The sequence below is a fragment of the Fistularia commersonii genome, chromosome 15 (genome assembly GCF_037954325.1).
Source record: "Fistularia commersonii isolate RoL2024-O1a breed Wild chromosome 15, RoL_Fcom_v1.0, whole genome shotgun sequence".
Taxonomy (NCBI): Eukaryota; Metazoa; Chordata; class Actinopteri; order Syngnathiformes; family Fistulariidae; genus Fistularia; species Fistularia commersonii.
This window is the reverse complement of record NC_141298.1, coordinates 8,979,576-9,002,684: the sequence shown is the minus strand read 5'-3', so window position 1 is coordinate 9,002,684 and position 23,109 is coordinate 8,979,576. Positions and strand designations below refer to the sequence as shown.

Here is a 23,109-nt window from a genome sequence, read left to right as displayed (position 1 = left end):
TTTCAATTCATTTTAAGGGGAATTTTAATTTGATATACAAGTAAAGGGAGTCACGAGCTCGTTCACGAAATGAATTACACTCGTAAGTCAAGGTTTAATTGTATATGGTTTCTGGACGGTGGAAGGAACCTGGAGAACGCAGAGGAACCCGAAGAAGACACAAGGAGATCATGGAGATTCCACACAGAATCGAATCTCCTTGCTGTGACGCAAAAGCGCTAAACACGTTTTAAGAATAAAGTTGTGATATTAAAAGAGATGAATGGCAGCATTGTGTGAAAAAAGTCCAAATCATGGGATCAAAAGTTAAATTAATCAAAGTGAGATTGTTTGAGAAGTGTTGAGCCGCATTTTGTAATAACGGTGCATTTTGTAATAAACGTCCAAAATGTAATAACTTTTTCATTTCATTTTGTAATAAAGCCGCATTTTGTAATAAACTGCCGCATTTTGTAATAAACTGCCCCAACGCATTTTGTAATAAATTTTGCCGCATTATGTAATAAGTTATTACATATTGAGAAGATTATCACAAAATGCACTTGCAACTTTTTTATTTTCTAGGAAATGTAATAACATGGTGCATCATGTAATAACAATTCTAAAGCATAAGTTTATTAATTGTATTTTATTTTACTTAAAAGTATTTGTAAAAGCTAGGCCTATTATTAGTATCACTGTATTAGCCTAGTAGCAGTACTTAGCAATAACTATCAGTACACTATTCAAATGTTGCATTAACAGAGAATATTCTATACATTCCATGTTATTACATTTCCTTACAAATTTATTACAAAATGCGTTGGGGCAGTTTATTACAAAATGCGGCAGTTTATTACAAAATGCGGCTTTATTACAAAATGAAATGAAAAAGTTATTACATTTTGGACGTTTATTACAAAATGCACCGTTATTACAAAATGCGGCTAAACAAGAAGTAAAGGCAATGTAATAGAATGAGTGTAATCCAATGTAGAATGACAATTGCAAAAATATAACGGGTAGTTGCTCATTGGATTTGAGGTATGTTCAAGTTTTGCTGATGACTTGATATTATGCAATGACAATTTTTTTTTTCAACTTGATTTTGACCTTCAGTATTTGACCCTTTGGCCTGAGAACAGACGGATACCCTAATTTCTGGACTATAGCCGCAACTTTCTCACATGCTTTGACCACTGCGGCTTAAACAACGATGCAGCTGATTTGTGGAGTTTTTGGGGCAAACAAGCTTCATGCCGCCAAAACTGTTAGCATGGACACATTGGACCAATGAAATTACCGAGAAATTCTGAAGCTGTTCAATACAGACACTGAAGAAGACAACTTTAATGGTTTTAGTGCGCAAGAGCAAGATGAAGATAGTGATCAGCTGGAGTAGAAAATGGACAGAAAATGGATGGATGGACTTTTCCTTGCGATATTTATTATCAATCTTTGTCATCAGCCGTGTTACAGGAAAAAACAGCATTTCCAATAAGTATTCCAATACATATCGGATGTTAACGTATTTAATTCAAGTTTAATAAAACGTTTCCGTGTACCATCTTTCTGCGTGAATATCTCATGTCGCAACGTGGACACCTACGTCTTACAGACAAGTGCAGCCTATATATGTGCACCTGTGTTTATTTTGTTATTTTTAGGCGGTGCGGCTTATATTCAGGTGCGCTCAATAGTCTGAAAATTACGATAGTTTTGACAGCGACGAAAGACACAACACCGCTCCTCGTGCAGTGGGGGCTCCGGGTCTCAGTTCACGTTCTCCCTTCGACTTGCAGATAGCGGATTTATCAAACCCCGTGTCAATTATTCAGCGAGAGTGAGGGGGTGGGGGGGGTGATGGAGATGACGCACGTCTCTTTAATAATGTCTTCCACTCTTTTCGACCTGATCAATTATTCAGAATCTGATATCTGACTTCCCTGTTTGTTCCAGTCCGATAAGCGGAGGCGCCACCGCGGCCAGGGGGAGTCCAGACTCTCCTTTAGGGGAAAACCCAGTGGAGGCGTGAGGGGCTTCTTGAAACGTGATTCTCGTGGTTTGTCTCAGCTCTGGCTCGCTGTTTTTCATGCTGTTCTGGCGAAACGACGGCTGATGTCGTTCTCCGCGCTGTTTTTGTCCCATTACCTTGATTGCATCTCCATTTTTCATTGTCTCTCTGGCATTTCTCTCTGCGCGGACCTTTTGTCTAGGATGGATGGGAAGGGGCGGGGGTTTGGAGTCATTCTTCGGACCTTCGTTTGTTTGCTCGTTCATCACAGGGATCTCTCAGACGTCAACGGGTTTGACCGAAAGGCACCGGCATTTTCTGACATTTTAAAAATGAAATTAGCCAAACTGATTCCATTACTCTCAACAAGGTCAGAGATAAAAAGATCATATTGGGTTGAAAAAGGTTTTGTATTCTTTTTTCTTTTTTTTTTTTGTTGTTAGTGTGGGTTTGGAAAGCTTTGCTGCCGTCAGCTGTGACAGACTGTGACATCTGAGAAAAACTGTTTCATATCTCCATGTTTACTCATCCATTCATTCGCTTCGTCCATTCAATTATTATCATTTACACCCTAACTCATACAGAATAGAGACATACAACCACTGACTGGCCAAATTGGAGTATTCAATTAAACTACAGCATGTTTTTGAATTTGTGGGAGAACCCAGAGAGCCCGGACTTCACAAAGAAAGGCCCACTGTCGGAATCGAACCACCTATTAAAGTTTAGCAGTGTTGGCCTGCGACTGTGTGACTGCTTGGACAAATGACTTTTTTTCAAAACTATTTACATATTTACATTCAATTTTCAGAAAAAAAAAAAAACTATGTACATCTTAAATATCTCCATCTTCTCCTCGCAGCTTTTCTCTTCAGGGGTCGCCACAGCAAATAAACCTTCTCCATTGACGCCTATTCTCTGTATCCTCCTCTCTCACACCAACTACCTTCATATCCTCTCTCACTATGTCCATAAATTGTCTCTTTGGTCTTTCTCAAGACCTCCTGCCTGGCAGCTCCAATTCCAAAATCCGTCTACCAATTTATTCACTATTCCTTCTCTGTACATGACCGAATCATCTCGGTCTGGCTCCTCTGACCTTCTCTCCAAAACATCTAGCATGCTGTTCCTCTGATAGACTCATTCTGAAGGCAAGAAGCCATACTGCTGTTCACAAATGCTGACTTCTGCTATATATATCCATCCACCCCTTTTCCCCGCTTATCCGGAGTCGGGTTGCATTGGCAGCAGCCGGAGCAGTGAGGCCAGGCCTCCCTCTCGCCCGCCACATGGTCCAGCTCCTCTTGGGGGACCCCAAGGCGTTCCCAGGCTAGCCTGGAGACAGTCTCTCCAGCGTGTCCTGGGTCTTCCCCGTGGTCTCCTCCCAGATGGACATGCCCAGAATACCCACCCAGGAGGTGTCCAGGAGGCATCCTGACCAGATGCCCGAGCCACCCCATGTGACTCCTCTCTATGCGGAGGAGCAGCAACTCTACTCTGAGCTCCTCTTGGGTGACTGAACTTCTCACCCTGTCTCTGAGGGAGAGTCCGGCCACCCTGAAACTCATTTCCGCCAGTTCTAGACGTTCTCAGCAGACCCTCATGTTAAGTTTGGGTCTGCCGGGTCTGACCGGCATCCTCCCCCACCATCGGAGCCAGCTCACCACCAGGAGGTGATTGGTTGAGTGTCCAGGACATGCGTCCGCAAGTCCGACAATATGAGCACAAGGTCAATCAAAGAACTGTAGCCTAAGGTGTGTTGGTGCCAAGTGCACATTTGGACACCTTTATGCCTGGACATGGTGTTTGTTATGGATAATGCGTACCGAGCACAGAAGTCCAATAACAAAACACAGCTCGAGGTTCAGATCAGGGGGGCTGTTCCTCCCAATCCCGCCCTTCCAAGTCTCGAGCAGCCCCTCCAGGGGACCCCAAGAGGGTTGGGTAAACTGAACTGTTGCTGGATGCATAGGCACAAAACCCTACTACGCAGGGTTCCTAAACTACATCTAGTCGAAAGTCCGACTACATCTAGTCGGAATATCTCAGCCTCGCACAATAGCTTGGGCTCCTTCCTTGACAGAGAGGTGATATTCCATGTTTCGAGAGCCAGCTTCTCCAGCCGAGGATCAAACTGCCAAGACCCGCTGCTCAGGCTACACTGCACCTGCACCCCTTGCCCCTTCCTGTGGGTGGTGAGCCCAGGGAAAGACGGACCCATGTCGTTCCTTCAAGCTGTGCCCGACCACCAGGCACTGTATAAATTATACATATATAATATCAAAAAAAAGAAAATATGTAAAATATACACTATCTTGTTTAGCTTGAATTCTTTTCAGTATTTGGTACTTTTTTTATTTTAAAAACTTCAGAGCCTCAGGACTCAATATCGAGTGCAGCATCCTCACGGATGCAGAATATCCAGACCGTAAATTGGACCAGGCTGGTAATAAAGCAAATTATGTTTTCCATGTTTTCTGGAGATACTATGGTGGCAGTTACCTGTCGCTCCATGGGCCGCTCCACTCTTTCTCCCCCCAGGGGTTTCTCATGCGAATCATGTGCAGCTTCTCTGATTTGAAGAAGGCCAGAAGTCCGTGACCGAGCCGCACCTTCCGGACATCCGTCACCGCGTAGGCGTGACCTTTGACCAGGCCGCAGTCCAGCCGCGCCTCCATGTCCTCTATGGTCGTAGCCTGGGTTAACAAAATGGACTTTGTTTTGTGGATCCCCAAAAAACTTAAAGGGTAAAAGAGGTTGGTTCAGTGGAGGTGGAGCTAACCGACAGCTCAGTGACTGACAGAAAGTCATCGATTATTTCTTTCAAATCCCTAAAATTGGGCACGGGCATACTTTAGTGATTTTCCTTGGTCTGTTTCATGTTATCTTATGAAGGCAGGTGGACTAGTTAGCTACAAACACACAATGGATCAATAGCCCCTTTCACACGGCAGGAACTTTTTGCAGTTCCTAGAACCTTTCCAGAGCAGTTTCTTTGTGCTTTCAGACAGCAAAAGAACAAGGGATCATGAACTTCGGTACCTAGAACCATTTTTGCTCCTACTATTCAGAGGCATGATCTTTTTACGGTTCCATAGGAACTCATCGGTTAACATAGGTTCTCTGTAGAACTCATAGATCACCGTCTGCACTAGAAACTTCTTGCTATTAGTAAGAACTACCTTAAGCACCGGTGAGCTGTTTTCCTGTAACAAAATGGACAGAACCAACATGGAATGACAAAGAGGTCCAAGCTCTTCTGGCCTGCTATGCTACAAAGCATAGCGGTTTCCAGGGCTTGCAGTGGAGCACAGAAGTACATGGTCCCTTTAGTTACAAATTTCAGTCCTTCCAGATGTGGGTTCTGGAAGTGGGTTTTCGTATCCTAAATGAATTTTCCCCATTTAAATTGTTATTTTATTATTTTCAAGTGCAATATCGGTCACACGTACAGCATGTTTGTGCTTCGCTATTTTGTGCTTAATTTCCATAGAAAGCGTTTTCTTTCTTGGTTCAACACTTGTCTTACCACTTGCTTTCTTAGGGCCCATGATGATTATTGAAAACATACACAAAATAAGCACAAAGATATCAAATTATGCCACACAAGAGGTCGGAACACAACACGAGATATGCGTACTGTACAAACTACCCGGACGAAGTGGCCGAGGGACGCTGGAATCTGCGAGCTTTTCTTCAAGAGCAGCCAGCAGTGCCAATTCAGAAGATGTGGCAGCATCATAAAGCGTAGTTGAGTGTCGGGAGCTCGCTCGGCGCCTATCGCACGAATTTTGAATTTTGATTGTCTGACTCTTGTATTCGTATCATGAAATTTTTTTTTTTTTGTATTTCAAGGATAAAATTTGCTCAAATCACACTTCGTATGTTAAAAAAATCATATATAAAGTGATCCGTCTTTTAAGGGTCCCCTGTATTGCCAAAATAAGCAAGGAGTTAGTCAACAATGGGATTTCTCACACAGCGCGGGGAGAAAATAAAAAGCTTCAACACAATTTATAGTCCAGAGCTATTTCAGCCACGCAGACAACAATCTCAATGTTGTCTGTGTCATCTTCCTCCTCTTTGCAGTGGTTTGTTTTTGAGTGTGTCATTCGAGGTTCACATCACAGATGCATGCGTCACAATGGTCCCTACCTTGGTCACTTACTGCCTGTGGGCATTCAAAGCCAAAAAGTTCCCCCAGAAGAGGGAGTTCCTGGAACCAAATTCGAGCGTGACAGTTCTTAGAACTGCACTCTTCGAACTTTTTTGTCTGGAAGCGACTGTACACATCGTACCGAAGCAAAAGGCGTGAGGCTGATGAATCATGGCTCTTTCAAATTGTCTGCTTCTGGGCCAAAAAATGCACCATGACAACCTCAGCCGATGAATGACTGGCACGAAGGCTATGTTCCTGTGCAAGATAGGCAACTGTTATATTTAAAAAGGGAAAAAGGAACCTGTTTGGAACTGAATATCTAAACAAGTAAAAAGCACTGAGAAATAAAAGAGAAACTATCTACGTATCGACAAATGAAAATCAGCAACATCAAAAATAGAGAATGACAATTACCCATTAATGGGCGGTGGGGTACTCAAGACATTAGCATGAAACTACCCAAACATTAGCAAGAAGTCCGCTGCAAGGAAAGATTTTTTTAATCGCAGGGGTCTGCAGAGGACAAGATGAAGCCGTTATCCAATGAATCTTCACCCATTAGTCCAGAAATGATGTACAGTATCTTCATCTTCTTTTGGCTTTTCCCTTCAGGGGTCGCCACAGCGAATCAACCTTCTCCATTTAAACCTATTCTCTGTATCCGCCTCTCTCACACCAAGTACTTTCATATCCTAAATGATGTACAGTAAATACGTGTAAAATTCAATCTGGCAGCTGTGAGAGCAGCTCAGACTCTCTAAATTGTGAATATTAAGATCTGCCACGGCAGGCCAAGGCTCTCCGGGAAAGAAAAAGTCACTGCGCTTCCTGAATAACAAATAATTAAAAAGAAGGAATAAGAAGCATGGGGATAGGTTGTTTTGTTATGTTCTCCAAAAAACTCTCATTACTCTTGCTGTTGAATAATGGACCATCCGGAGTAACAAGTCATGCATTAAAAACAGCGATGTCATTCCAACGCCTCAGTCTGAATAACTAATACGATAACCTCACCGAAGCTCGAAATTCAGGAGAATGAGATTGGCAAAAGACGGGAGACAAAAGGGCCAAACTCATTTCCTAGAGCCGCGCAACTCATCAGACAGGAACGCCGCCGGATTTGTAATGAGCAGAGAGAGGCGGCGTACCGTTATGCCGCGCAATTATCGAACTATGGCTTTGTGTACACCCGGACTGCGGGAGAAAAGAATATATCTTTGAACACCGTATCCACGGACACGGGTGACAATTCGCAGGACTGACCTTTGAGCTCTTTAAGCCATTGCTAATATCGGTCACCGTAAATGACCTGTGAATCTCACCGGCCTCACGCTCATCCTTTAGCAAATCACAGAGCACAAATCCATCATTGTCTCGGAAAGCTGTCGCTATCACACGGTAATTGGCTAACTGCCTGTCGCTTTTCAGTGAATAAGGAATGGGGACAAAACTTGAACGCGAGTCCCGTGGATTCCGGTCTTACCCGGATGGAGCAGCTGATGAGGCCGTCTCTGTTGTGCACTTTGAGGACCCGCTCAAACAGCTGGTTCCGGGCCACCTCGTCCGTCATCATCTGGCCCTCCAGGAGGTCGACGGGCTCGGAGACCCCTCCCGTGAAGTCCACCAGCGCGTCGGCCGTGTTTCCCCCATCCAAAGCTTCGTAGCAGCCATAGACCCTGCGGGGAGAGGGCAGGGGATCCTGCTACTACTCATGTCTTGTCCCTTTACATTATTAATGCATTGGTTTCTATGTATTTCATATATACTGCTCAAAAAAATAAAGGGAACACTTGAACAACACGATGTAACTCCAAGTCAATCACACTTCTGTGAAATCATAGTGTCCACTCAGGAAGCAACACAGATTCATTTTGACTTGTTTTAAGGACATTACATCAAAGTTGGATCAGCCTGGAGTGTGTTTTTACACTTTAATTTTGAGTGTGATTCCTAATCCAGACCTCCATGGGTTAATACATTTGATTTCCATTCATCATTTTTGTGTGATTTTGTTGTCAGCACATTCAACTGTGTAAAGAGCAAAGTATTTCATAAGAACATTTCATTCATTTAGATCTCGGATGTGTTTTTTAAGCGTTCCCTTTATTTTTTTGAGCAGTGTACTTGTTTTGATGACGATCAACAAATCTCCCCTTCTGACGATCATCGGACTGATTATTTTGGACTACAACAATCGATTTGTCGCAGCGGTGCGAATCAATTTAAAAAAAAAATGTAAGTGACGATGATATACAAGTTGCACCCAACAGATGAGTACTACTATACAATAATTAAAGCTCAGCAGAATTTATACTAATTAAAACTGCTGGGCTTAAATTAACATTAACATTTTATATTCATGATGCACTGATTGCATGGGAGTGGATTTATTGATTGGGGTATATCTGATATTGTATAACTTAATGAAACAACGTGATCACGTAGCGTCCAACCACTCTGCTCTTTAAATGTCAGACTTGATCTCCAACAGCAGTATCAGTCAAGAGGCTAATATTATCTGCTCCACTTCTAACCCTGACAACACTGAAATAATTAATTCCACAACTTTGATATCGGCCAAAACTGGGTCTGTCTATCCGAGGCTGGCACTGACTTGGCGTAGGCCTTCTCCACCAGGGCACTCCAGAATTCGTTGCTGTCGTTGGAGTGGCAGTAGACCAGCTGGTTGTCCACTGTGGGCAGCCGGTCATCGATCACCACGTCCACCCACTCGCCGAAGCGCCAGAAGCGGAAGTGGAAAATCCCAGCGTATGACTCGGGCTTCTCCGTGTCCCATTCCTGTTCCTTCCAATCGGGAATCACCTGAGAGGGGGGTAGCATAATATATGTCGACTCTTATGTTGGTTGGTCTTTTAAGGAGTAGAGGGACAATTCACAAGCAAACAACTCCTTAGATGATAAGATGAGGCGTGATAATTGTTTGTGTGGACGCTGAAAACACAGCCTCCATGTTGGGGACCAAAGGAATTATTCGGTCAAGATACATTTACATATAAACCTGACCACGCAAAATTAAAACCAAAACCACACATAATGCTGGTTAGAAATATATTGCTTAAATGAGAAAATTATTTTCGGATTATTTTTAAGATAAGATAAGATAAGAACAACTTTATTAATCCCGAAGGAAATTGTTGTGCCAGAGTTACAGAAAATATAACAGTAATAAATAATAAAAAGAAAAGGCAGAATTAGAAATAAAATAAACTGAAAACTATAAAGTGTCTCAGTGAAACTATAAAGTGTCTTAGTAAACAAGTGATAAAACTATAAGTATCTTAGTAACAAGTGAGGTAAGGAGAGCACAATAGTATGATAAAGTTAGATAAAGTAAGATAAAGTTAAAAGTTAATGCCTTGACGTGAAGCGTTGCATCGTGAAACATGCAACAAGTGGTAACTTTGAAATATCAACATGAGATCAATCAATCAGCCCCTAAAATAAAAGAATAAAATTCACTTCAAAAATATCAAATATATTACATAAGTCAGATAAAGACTAGGGGTCATTAAGAACATAAACAATAAATTAAAAAAACAGCACGATATAAAATGAAAAGAATAAAGGAATTACATGGAAATTTGTGTGCTACTACAAGAAAAAAAACATCTAAATGTTCCCCCTTTTTTTTGACAAACTAATTTACTTCTCTAAAGGCTATTTGAAGATAATACAGGTCTGTCTCTGAAAATTAGAATATTGTGATAAAGTTCTTGATCTTCTGTAATGCAGTTAAAAAAAACAAAAATTACTTTTTCATGATATTCTAATATTTTGATATAGGATTTTTGAGTTTTCTTAAGATGTAAGCCATAATCAGCAATATCAAAATAATAAAAGGCTTGCAATATTTCAGTTGATTTGTAATGAATCCAGAATGTATGACATTTTCATTTTTGTAATTGCATTACAGAAGATAAAGAACTTTATCACAATATTCTAATTTTCTAAGACAGTCCTGTATTTTGAAACTGCGACGGTATTTCCTCTCTCCCGGGTTCCGGACCACCTGTAGTGTGAGACATCCTTACCAGATGCCCAAACCACCTCAGCTGACTCCATAACAGGAGGAAGCATTGGTGCTGCTCCAAGATCCCTATGGAGGTCCGGGCTGCGCACAGATGAAGCTACTGCCCCTCTAACCCTTCGGTACTCCTCACCAGTTTATGGAGATTCCCCGGCCAACCCAGGAGCTTAGGCCCTGAACATGGTTCATCTGTGTTCTCAACTTCTAACCTCTGACCCAAAGCAAGAGAAATTCCTCAAGGGGTATAAATGTGCCATCTTTACCCAGGCTCCCCCCTTAAACTTCCCCCATACATTGAGTCACATGGTTTAAGATAAGCTCCATGGTTCCACCCAATAATCTAAACTACATTTCCAAACTTGGTTATTTAAGTCGCCTTACAATAGAGGCCTGGTGTCTTGCCCTGCCAGGACACCAACCTGTGACAAGCCTGACAGACTGTTTGGGGTGTAAACGAAAACTGCTAGAGGTCTCCTCACCTCCGCAAATAATTGCAAAGACTCTCTAATTCACCAGGGAATACCCCCAACCCCTAGGCACTTGGCGAGGGCCTTGTGAAATATGTCCACACCATCCCAATACTTTTCACCCTGGGTAGTCCCAGAAAGAATAAGGGTGCTGAACTCCTTTCCAGGAGCATGATTCAAGGCCCAGTGTTCAGATGGAGGAGACTCCAGCAAATTTGTAAGTGTACCGTTTCACTTTCTCCACCAGCTAGGACTCCTTTTCAGCCAAAGACGTAAAAATATATGTTCCAGAAAGCAGTTTGCCTTGCCAAGATTTGGCACACTTTGCTCCCTGCCCCTGCCTGCTGGCTTAAATGAAATACATCTTTCAGCGGGCACACTCAGAGTGTGTTGGCTCCATGGAGTTGTTTATGGTTATGCCTTGGGCCAAGAGAGTGATGTGCCATTTTTTGGATCACAGTATTGTTCAGGTCACAGAAAAGCCTCATACTAGACTTTGAAAATGAGTACCTCGCATGACCATAGATTGGGAACAGTGGACGATCCAGAATGACCTCATTGCCAGATTTGGGATTTCAAATACGTTTAGAACCCAATCTTCATCTTTTCTGTCCTTACTCGTCTCATCTCACCTTTGCTTCAAGAGGTTGAGAAGATAATCTGAAACACATCTGAACGACTGGAAATCAGGACACTACAAGCGACACCAACATGGTAACGTCACCCTTTCTTGAGCCGGCTGATGGTTTTAGTCATCTTGGTCGTAGCTTGCTTGTTGCACCTTGTCAACAAAAGCTGGGAATGCTTGTTAATGAATCATGAAAGGCGGAGTCATTGTGTTGCATTGTGCGGAGCAGTTTAACTAATGAAGTAGCAAGCCAGTATAATCAGCGCTTCATAAACAGCATTGTAAATAATTGTGTACTCCATGTTATTAGACCTCTGGGCACTGTAATGGCAGGAACCAAATGTAATGAATGAGCTTCAAGCCTCCTGTTTTAAGTATGACCAATTATTTTGTTTTCACTCTGCTGCCATCATTTCCTCTGAACTGACAAGGGTTTATGAACTCCATGACCGCGTTCCATTGAGGAGGCTTTCCTTTCTTTTGTTTTGATTTCAGAACCAAGACCATAAATCGAGGTCCATTTCATTCTCTCCATTTCCCAACGATTGAAATTGCACAGTGTTACTTTACTAATGATTTGTGTGCAAGGAAAACTATCAAATACTGGAACAACTGCCTTGTTCACGGTCAAGGACGAGATTAGAAATCAGGCTGGTGCCGGATGTAATTTATCATGGAGAATTTAAAGAAAACGCCCCCCCCAAAAATCACAATCAAACGATGCACTAATTATTTGGAGGCCGGCCGAGACGCCTAACCTGTGTTAGCTTCCACCACATAGACCGTTCCGCCTTATGTAGAAGTTAAACAAGTGTTTCAGCTGCCGTCTTTGCAGATGTGGTGATGCAAGTACCACTGAGCGGCCCCCTCATGGCAGGAGGCGAAGGACAAAATCAGACTCTGGAGATGAAAGAAGTGGAACCCTCAGAGTCATTTTGTTGTCCTCTGGGAGGCAATCTCTGTAACAGTCCACCACTGCACCGCTTCCTCTCAGTGTTAAGAGCTTCTTCTGTATCAGCTTTCATCTTGGCGGTGTGACGGTGCAGCAAGTGAAATTTCATAGGTTAGCGACCTGATGATGTGCCAAAAAAGCGCACGCAGAGGCTTCCCCCTGCTGTATGTTGATACTTACACTGTAGCGAAATAATGAGGCTACCCCAGCTCCTGCACCTCCCTTGTTCCCGATAAGAGTTCGACGCTGACATAAAAGGGGCAAAGTTGCTCTTTGAAAAGCAGCCGGGGTGTTTATCTTTTCACTGCTACTCTATCTTTTCTCTTGCCGCCTCTGGAATTTTCTTTTGGTTAGATTTCATGTCTCGTATTAGAGCCAGTCGCCGAACAGGAACGAGACATAAACAGCACTAAGCAGTGTTCCCTGGGGGCCAACCTTGCAAATGTCATTTGCGCTTGTTGCTAAGAGTCTTCGGAGAAAGACCCACCCAGCGGAAGCCACACAAACACACGCTCGCCCACAAGGCAGAGAGGGTGAAGAGTTCAAGTGACGCTACGTTTGATCTTATCCAGCCTTGGAGTTGGCATCGACCACTCATGTCGACTAAATTGGAGCTGTCCTTCCGGCCAGACACCCTCCTGACGGAGGTGATGCGTCTACGGGTCCAGTCTCTGCAGCAGCGCGGCCAAAAGAGACAGGATGGAGAGCGCCTCCTGCAGCCAAATGAGGCTGTTTACCGCCTGGACTTTTCCAAACAGTCGCTCCAGTTCTCCCACTGGACAGTGCGACTCGCTCAGATGGGACGCCTCACCATCACGGCCACCTCGCAGCTCTGGACCCCGGACCTGACCAACCTGATGACCCGTCAGCTTCTGGAGCCTGTCGGGACATTCTGGAGGGCGCAGGGGACGCCTGACAACGCCGTGCAATGCTACGAGGCTGACGCTCATGAGTTTGGCGAACGGATCGCTGAGCTTGCCAAAGTCAGGAAGGTGATGTATTTCCTGTTTGCTTTCGGAGAAGGCTGCAGCCCAGAGAGTGTGGACAGCTCCATCACCTTCATAGTGGACAGTTGACACAAACTAAACAGAAACCTTTGGACGTTATGCGGTTTTAAATGGGAACCTTGTAGAATAGACTTGTATGCTTTCTGTGGATAATTGCTTTCTAATACCATGATACTTTTACTACCACTCTCTAAACCAAATATTTCATTTACCATTTTTTATTGAGCTTGTGAATCTGTATATGCCTTCATGTGGTGTATTAATAAAATAATCCAAAATGTCTGTACTTTCTAAACTTGTGTCCTACTTAGGATATCTAGTATCAGACTTTTGAAGGGAGATGCTCTTTCCTCTTGCCATCGTTTCTTATTTCCAACCCCGTCAGGTTCGGTTGCCACCAGTTCCTTGTGATGACATGGTATACTTATCTGACTATGAGTTGGTATTCCCCCGGCGGGCACCTTACGGGCTCCTGCCGTCTCGTCTGTCTGCATCTTGCATGGTGACGGTGACAAACAAAGCAAGAGAAGGCAGCCTCCTCCCCCCTGCGGGCACACTGTTTCCCGCCTTCGGGGGATGGAAACGGTAACTACTACTGCAAGCGTGAAGATGTGCATCAGAGATGGAAAATTAACAGAGGCTTTGTGGGAATCCACCGACTCCTTGACACTTAAAGGATGCCGAAAGTCCCTTTTCATCAAGTTTTAGCAAAAAAAATAAAAAATAAATCAGATCCTTTCTGATATTACAATATAAAATGATATCTCCTTTTTCTTCGGGCTACTCCCTCAGGGGTTGCCACAGCAATTCAAGTTTCTCTTGAAATTAGCTATGAGCTACAATCTGGTACAAACATCACTGCCTCTGTGCTTAATGTAATTGTACACTATCCTAATAAACTTCTAAACAAACAAACAAACAAACAAACATGTGGTGTCCCTCTGATGGACCCATTCCTGATCCAATCCATCTTAGTCATGCCAAAAGAGAATCACGACATCTTTGCTACTTCTAGCCCGTTCCAACCTGTTTGAAAGAGATTCTTTACCTTTTTTTGAGAACAATGCCCACACTGGCTGCATGCTAATACTTAAGCAAGCCAAAATGTTGAATAATATTAAGGGTGTAGGATTGGCAGAAGAAGTCACAGCCCCCACCATGTAAGAAAAAAATAAGCACAAGGGTGTTGTTGGTGGGTGATATGCAGTACACGCTGTAAACAAAGTACTAGGAGCCAAAATATATTTGCGGTGAAACAGCAGCAGTGTTTGGGCGGGGGATGAATTCACCTTTAACACTGGATCTGTTTCTATTGCACAGAAAGTGAAGCTGTTCTCCAGAAGGACACCCAACGGATGACGATAACAGCAACGAAAGTGCTTTCAGAAACAGACTCATCATCTGAGAGATAAGATTTCAGAAGTATGGTCCAAATTCCTCATTGTGTGGCTTTTGTGCAAAAAAAAATTAAAAAGGATGGTTGCTTTTTTCCAACAACAAACAGGGGATGGATGGGGATGGATCTTTCCAGCACCTGTGTGAGAGCAAAGACTAATGTTGCTTATATTATTTCCCCCCAGCCTTTGGGTTTCTTCCCAGCCCATTGATTTACAGTGATCATTTGCAGGGCTGCAAAATCAGAGCATTTATTACACAATAAACTTTGAGCAAGCTGTGCCTTACAGCACATTTGCCATTTTAAAAGAAAGAAAAAAAGATATATATAAAATTAAAACGCTCAGCCACTTCGGAACAGATCTAGTTGTAATGGACAGATTGATTTCCGGCATTTTTTTTTTTTGACCTTTTCCTTCAAATCGTGATACTTGAACCTTGCAGTGCAGCAGAAGGTTCTGTGCCGCAGATTGTAGCAGTACGTCAGGGCTACTACCTAGTTTCAGACACTCGCTGACCTTTCCCGTCATGTTCTCCAGCCACAAAGGATTTCCCTTCGCCTTAGAGCTCGGGATGTACGCGCATCACACGGTCACATCGCAAGATGTAAAGCAAGAGAGAATCAACTGTAACATCTTACGCTACAGCATCTTTGCAGCTTGATCTTCTTTTCCCTCAGGCTGTTCCCCTCAGGGATCGCCACAGCGTATCATCTGCCTCTGTTGAACCCAAGTCTCTGCATCCTCTTGTCTCACACCAACTTTCTTTATTTAATCCCAAATTTAAAATCCTAGCCTCTCGGACTGAGAGTTCTCCTCTCTCTCCGCTTACAAACGTGCCTCCCTCCGCTTTTTCTTCGAACCACAGTAGCCCAATTTCCGCCGGCGCCCTGCTGGTTATCAGCACCAATGGCGGTCATTGCTAACCCGGGTATTGACTGATCCAGTATCGAAGTCATATTTAGTTGGGCAAAAATTGGATGGCTTTTCTGATACATCCCTCCGAATGAACCCAAGCTTGGGAACCTGCGATGTTCTCATTCTCCAGAACTCCGCAAGTGCAAAATCTGATCTGCCTTCAGTGTGCTTTTCTATGAACCCCAAAGTTTTTCTGTCAAGTAGGCAACAAATCAAGGGGTATAAAATATTGACAATTAGACTACAACGACTACCAAAAATAGCACGGATGAATACATCAATGAAATTATTCATGTTTGATTTTTACACCGTCTGAAATTAGGTTAACTACGAGACCAGTTGTCGACACAACAGCCCGGAAAAGCAGACCGTCTCCGAGCAGCCCCCGAGGAGACGAGCTTACTGACTCCCCCCGCCTCGGCCTCTCATCCCGCCACAGCTCTTTCGCTACGCCATCTCTTCCGGCCCTCCACACACATTCATACAGTAATAGGGGCAGCACCGGGAGTTATTAGGAGCGGAGCGTGTTGCTCAAGGACGCTTTAGCAGTGTCTGAAGGAGCCGGAGATCTGATTTCCACCCTGCCATCAACGCACCCGCCTTGGGGGATGGAATTGATTATGAGCTGATTGGAGTGGATAAGACACAAATTATTGGAGAACACGATGCCAATAGCACAAAGAGCGGCATGATGCAATTTGATTTCCATTTACAGTAGGGCCTTATGATTGATGATATACGCCTATATGAACATGCCGACACACATGTTGTATAAATCAACCGAGCTGAGTTGAAAAATCTGGATGAGTCTTCTTCTGTTAAGACTGTCAAATGGGGAAAGGAGACAAAATACAGATTTTGTATTTGTACATACACATAAGGATGTCGAAGAATGGTCTCACCTTAGAATCAGTTGTAGTTATTTGCTGATCATATAATCAACAGGGAGATATCAGTGCGGGCATACACACTCCCACTTTGAAAGGACTCGTGAAAATGGACTGAGGCACCTTGTTTGAAATCCTTTTAAAGCCGGCACGTCGCTCTTTACCGACATCAGAGGGAGCTGAAGACCTTGGTAGCTTTCAAAACATCGCTCTTTATAACCGATTGGTCGCAGTCGTCTTTGAATCCCAGCGTCGGCCGGGAAGCAATTCCTCTCACTGTTCTGCTCTTCACCAGCTGTGTTACGCTGTGAAATGGCCACGGGGTGACGTCAACAGCAATTGTCCTTTACAGCGGCCATTAATTGGGATATTAGTGTGTTGTATCAGCAGAGAAGCCATCACTTAGAGTCTAAGTGGTTGAATTAGAGGTTTTATTGATATGGGTGATTCTGCCTCTTTACTAAAGGTTTTTTTTTTTCTTTTGCAGTCAAATCATAAATGGCGCCACAAAAGCAGGGAGCAGTGTTTCAACCGAACACACGTCGACTGAATTGGAATTACGGGGGTTTAATTTTAAAGAAATGGGGGAAAAAATGACTTCCCTCTAATTTAAGATGCCATCGGGTGCTTATGTGTTCTCGAAAAGCATCGTCATCGTCCTCAAAAACATTAGCTGAGAATAGCCTGGCTAAAAGTCTGAGAATACAAGTCTGTTCAAAGCTTAGAAACACGGCTCCTTAAACTGATACATCTAAGCAGTTGTGTACATATTAGATCAAATCCAGGGCTGGGACTTTAACGAGTCAAATTTGGCCAATTAATTACCAAAAAATAAATGATTAAAACACATTCATTCTCACTTTAATTTGCACTGCAGAACGTTACTCAGTGTTCAGGTTCCAGGCGTCCAGATAAAACTGTTGAAAGTGAAAGTCAAATATAAGAAAATTCCAGATAGAAGTGTATTAAAAATGTTTTTGTTTGCACTTTGTGCAGGGAGGAGTTTGCAAATCACCAAAGCAGCTCCAGCATCTGTTAGCACCACTATGTTGGAGCTTGCACACAGGTCAGTAATGCTAGCTTTGCCTTGGAATATAGCAGCATCGCTATCTAATATGACCGGGAAGAGTGTCATTAGTCGACGTCCACATGTAGGGCCTCAGTTCAAAATGATTCATTAAGTCAACCATAAATTACCAAGACATGTGAATGAGAGGCTGAATGGTTGCAGGTCTATATCTGGCCCTGTGACGGATCCAGAGTGAACCCCGCCTCTCGCCCGATGACAGCTGTGATAGCCCCCAGCACCCCTGACTGCAGGATAAGCAGTTTAGCTAATGAATGAATGAATAATTACAAAGTTTCTGATTAATTAGATTTATCTAGATTAAGTTGCACCCCGAGTAAAATCTAAACATAAGTACCAATTTTTTTTTTCCAAATTTTGCTGTTCACTGGGGTAAACGCTCAAAAAAAAGGACCATCTTCAGTGTAACACAGGTTTTCTATGTAGGATTGACTGTTTGTATCTTCCAATGCGACAGAACATGCATCTTACTGGAAAATGAGATGGGGGCAGTCAAATGAGGTGTAACCGCAGCTCCTTTTAACTTTCATAATGGATGGGAACAAGATGAAATAAAACAAAAAATCCAGACAACAAACGCACATACGACTGCACAAATGCAGACATACCTTTTGCCACAGAGACTCTCTGGAGGCCAGACTGGAACATGCCGCCACGAACCAGCAGTTGCCCAGCTGACCCTGGTGGAGGTCGTGCGCACTGATGCCGTCCACAAACAGATGCGGGTCATCGCACAGCTCCTGCACGCACGAAAAAGCCAGTGAACTTCGAAGCTCAAGATTAAGGAAAACCCAGGTGGTGTTAATCTTATGTCCAACTCTATTTTAAAAGGTAAACAATGTCATTTCACGCTAGGCTTTATCTCCGGGTGGTAGCGTTAGTCCCACAAGCACTTTGCAATCTGGAAGTTCGTTACGACTTATTTACTTTCTGGGAAAAATTGAATGCAAATTTGCCCATAAAAGAAAAGAAAATGAAAAATTAAAAAATTAAAAAATAATATGATAAATTGCAGCACAGTGGTGCAATGGCTAGCATTTCTGCCTCACAGTATGAGGCCCCTAGTTTGACTACAACCAGTCCAGGGTGAACCCCGCCTTTCGGCCATTCACAGCCAAAAGCAGTATAAATAATGAATAAATGTGTGAATGAAAATGAAAATCACAAAGGATTCAATCATGTGATCGGCTTCAAAATGAAAACCACATCTGTATCCATAAAAATTTGAAGCCCGATCAATCCACACACATTTCCATCCATCTATCTATACATATAGTCTTCAGTGTGAATCAGAAATAGAAATAAGCAGACTGCTGCACAAAATATCAAACAAGAACCATAAATGTGATTTAACGAAAGTCAGCGGCAACAAAAAAGTCTTTATCATCACGAAAAGGAATCGAGTAGCAGAAGACTAGTGGTAATAAATGGGTTATTGAGGCAAATTCATGAAGCAGAGAGAAAGAGCCTCCCGATGTTGACACATGTATCACAAAGCCCCCGGAGTCTGAGGCGTTTGTGAAATCGTATTTCCTGCGGTCGCTGCAGCGAGGTCCATTTTCTGCCGCAACGTGGACAGACAGACCTTCCTTACAGCAACAACATGGTGCTCATTGGGCTTCATTTCTCTGTCGCTTGTGTATATTTACACACACACACACACACACACACACACACACACACACACAGACCTCCCATAGTTCCTGTGACAATGTGTGGGATGATCATTACAGGCAGGAAGCCCATCCTCGCCATTTACAGAGACAAACTGTCCATAATAAACTGAAGCAGAGAGACGATAAACACCAAAATAAGTTACTCTGCATTTGTGTTTCTTTTCCATAGTGCTTATCAATTTGGTTTGGCCTCAAGTGTTTTTGCACCCAAAAGAGACAATGAGATGGAGCAGATTGTGAAGATTATTACCACAACCGGCGTGAAACAAGTAGTCGGTTGTGACATCCGCTTAGTAAATACAGTGAGAGCGACAGCGCCTCATATGAATGGGTATAAATGTTCTCATTACTTTAGCTGGCCGATTAGACTGTGACAATCATAATATTCTGTAGTGTAATAAAATATTTCTGGAAATCAAGAAACATCTTTAAAAAAAATAAAAAAAAATATATATATATATATAAATAAATTAATTAATTTAAAAAAAAATATGTATATGTACATACCTTTATGAATGTCCTGTATTTACAATGTGTTGTTAGCTAAAAATCCTTAAAGTAAATTTCTTTCTGTACACTGGAGTCACTGCATGTTAACCTCTAAATTTAAATATCGAGAAAAAAATGAAAATGATGATTTTGGGCTGCTCAAAAAAAAAAACAGTGTCTGCAATTTTCTTTGCAAAACTCAAAAATGAACTGCTTCAACTGAAAAATCTTTAGGATTTAGCATTCCTCCGAAATGCTTAACTAATATTCTGTTTTGTAACCACTGTATTCAAAAACTACTTTGCATCTGCGTTGCATGGAGTCCACACGCCTTGCGCCTCTGAACAGATATTCACTTTTAAACACACTGCTTTTATTTTGAACACAACTGTAGGTAATTGTCCACCTGGCTTTTGCCAAAACTGTTACGGACCATTGAGGCGTGGACTCCATCAGAACTCTGATGCTTTTTTGTAACATCTGGCACCATGACATGAGCAGCTGATCCCTTAAGCCCAGGACGTAGCAGGATGGAGGCTACACGGACTTGTTGGTCCAGCACATTCCTAAATGCCAACGGGCCAACCTTCTCCCGAGTGTTCCTCAAATCACCAATTTCCCCTCAACTAGCTTTGGAAGGAGATATCTGCTGAAGACCAGGTCAGCGCGGCGGTTTTGGAGATGCTACGATCTAGAGAATCAACCCAGCACAATTTGGAATTGAAGCGCCTGTCCATTTTCAAAGTCCAACACATCGAACAAAATATTCACTGGCTATCCCACCATATATATATATATATATATATATATATATATATATATATATATATATATATATATATACACTGCTCAAAAAAATAAAGGGAACACTTGAAAAACACATCCTAGATCTAAATGAATGAAATATTCTTATGAAATACTTTGCTCTTTACACAGTTGAATGTGCTGACAACAAAATCACACAAAAATGATCAATGGAAATCAATTGTATCAACCCATGGAGGTCTGGATTAGGAATCACACTCAAAATTAAAGTGTAAAAACAAACTCCAGGCTGATCCAACTTTGATGTAATGTCCTTAAAACAAGTCAAAATGAATCTGTGTTGCTTCCTGAGTGGACACTATGATTTCACAGAAGTGTGATTGACTTGGAGTTACATTGTGTTGTTCAAGTGTTCCCTTTATTTTTTTGAGCAGTATATATATATATATGAAGTGGCCACTAGATAGCCCAGTGAAATGATGGCAAAAAATGACCAGGGTTTGCGTGTAGTCGACTTGTGCACAGAGATGGAGAAGTTGTTGTTGGTGAGATACCGTGACTAAGACCATCATCTGTGAGAAGGCACAACACATTCACGGGGATTTGGTGCAGCGCACGGCGTGAACGTCAACGGATGAGGAATCACAAGAGTCATTCAAAGCCAGTCGGGGACAGTTTGATACTTTTAAAGAGAGTTGCAGCATTCACTCTGTAGCTAAGTTTAGTGTGAACGCATAGTGTGCAAGTTAAAATTAACAATAAATTGTAGCATTAAGTGTGTTGCAGGTAAGTAAAATTAAACGATAGAGTACCGAATGAAAAACTTCCACAACCTCCTCCGCCTTCAATATACAAACATTTAACATTTAGACCTATATCTTGAGAAATGGGCACCCATCAAAAAATATTTGGAGAGTTGAGGATATTATCTCTATTTGACTTAGCTAGATGTTTTTTTGTTGGTTTTTTTTGTTTTTACACTCTGTTGTATTTTAGTTGTTTTTTTTTTCTTTTGCTTGCTATTGAGGAAATAAGTGAATTGCTAAATGAATGGTAGAAATAATTATACCTTTAAAGGAATATTGCATAATGTGTATCTTGTCATGAGGTTTTATAAGAATGTTTGTAACTCTGTCAAAGAACCTGTTCTAATAAATGTTCAAAAAAAAAAAAAATACAAACATTTAATAAAACTAATTAATTTCTTTACAAATCGGTCTAGTATTCGGTGATTTAGGCGATACGCCATGTGGTTGTATACGCACCCCCAAGCGTCTGTGCTGCGACACCTTCCCTCCCAAACACCCTCTCCCCCTTCACACATGTGCAGCTGTTGTAATGTCTTGTTATGGTGCTTTTATGCAGAGGTACATTTCCTAATCCCACATTGTGCCTCCCTACACAAGCCTAGTTTGGGAGTGGCTTTTTTCCCCTGTTCTTCCCCCTTGTTCTCCTTTTTTGTTTTCTTAAGATGGCGCTGGAAGACAGCAGCCTGTTGCAGCTGCTCCACTACTGCTGTAACACACACACACACACGAATTTCCCCTCGGGGATCAATAAAGTATCCATTCGATTCATTATGCATTAGTTTTTATATATTATTTTTTATTTATACAGTATATAGGCCTCCTTTAAAAACACCCAACAAAAAAAGGGAGTTGGAATGGATTAATAGAGTTTCAGTTCATTTAAATGGGGAACTTTAATTTGATACAGGAGCTAATTGTGTTACGAGCTCGGTCACGGAGTGAATTACACCCGTAAATCAAGGTATTATTGTAGCGTAATGTCCTCCATTGTTGACAGGATCGAGGAACCTATCTTGCTATCACTCGGTGACCCGCTGCTGCAATTTACCACAAAACTGAATAATAATACATCAAGTCGAGATTGGACGGAGAAGCCTCCGAGATATTCACTTCATCGTGGGCGGAAAAAAAAGTGATCCTTAATGACAGTAAAAGTCATTCGTTCATAGAAAAATAATCCATCACCCGAGGTTAATAACACGTCAAGGCCATTTGATTCCACAGTTACTGTCGAATGAAGTGAAAACCGTCGGCTCAATCCATCACGTCGCCAGAGATGATCGGGTTTCTAATAGCGGGCTAACGGGTTCAGCTGAGCGACCGGTGGTCAGGGTATGATCAGTCTGTCTCCGCTTCACGGGGCCGGCGGGTCGATGGGGCCCCCTTGGACATTACTCACCGGACGGCCCGTGGCAGAGGAGAACCTCACGGCTCTTTATCTTAAGCCCACTCGCAGCTCGCCACAGGGGACAGGAAAGTAAAAAGAGGGGAGAAATATGGAGAGACGCGGGTTGGATACGAGCCCTCAGGGTAGCATAGAGGTTTAGAGGCATTTTTTCCAAACTTGAAAAAGATCTCGAATGTAGTCAGCCATTTAAAGCACTCTCGAGTAATACTTAAAATAAACAAGACTTAGTTATATAAAGATGCGAGATATGCATTTTTTTGGTCATTATACAATAATTCAATATTACACTCAGAAACCTTTTAAATGTAATCTCATACTCAAATTACCTATTAATAAGGCAAAAAGGTATTTAAATCACAATGAAATGACGAAAAAAAATCATTTGATGTTGGAAAAAAAAATTGCGAATTTGTTTTGGTGAG

The 23,109-nt window shown here is 42.3% G+C and overlaps 2 protein-coding genes across 2 annotated transcripts in view; one reads left to right on the top strand and one right to left on the bottom strand.

The window, feature by feature from the left end:
- Positions 1-23,109, bottom strand: part of capn5b (calpain 5b) — a 56,125-nt gene that overhangs the window by 9,451 nt on the left and 23,565 nt on the right. Inside the window, exons 3-6 of the mRNA XM_086161049.1 lie at positions 18,149-18,280; positions 8,767-8,975; positions 7,636-7,828; positions 4,496-4,689 (exon numbers count right to left, since the gene is read on the bottom strand). Coding sequence (XP_086017175.1) covers positions 4,496-4,689; positions 7,636-7,828; positions 8,767-8,975; positions 18,149-18,280 — 728 coding nt within the window. The remainder of the gene's footprint in view (positions 1-4,495; positions 4,690-7,635; positions 7,829-8,766; positions 8,976-18,148; positions 18,281-23,109) is intronic.
- On the top strand, positions 12,844-13,323 carry LOC147226363 (olfactory marker protein-like). Its single transcript, XM_086161050.1, has one exon. It carries the CDS (start codon positions 12,844-12,846, stop codon positions 13,321-13,323), a length of 480 nt encoding a protein of 159 aa, XP_086017176.1.

Excerpts from the sequence above, each read along its gene's own strand:
- LOC147226363 (XM_086161050.1), top strand. The coding sequence starts at position 12,844 with ATGTCGACTAAATTGGAGCTGTCCTTCCGGCCAGACACCCTCCTGACG.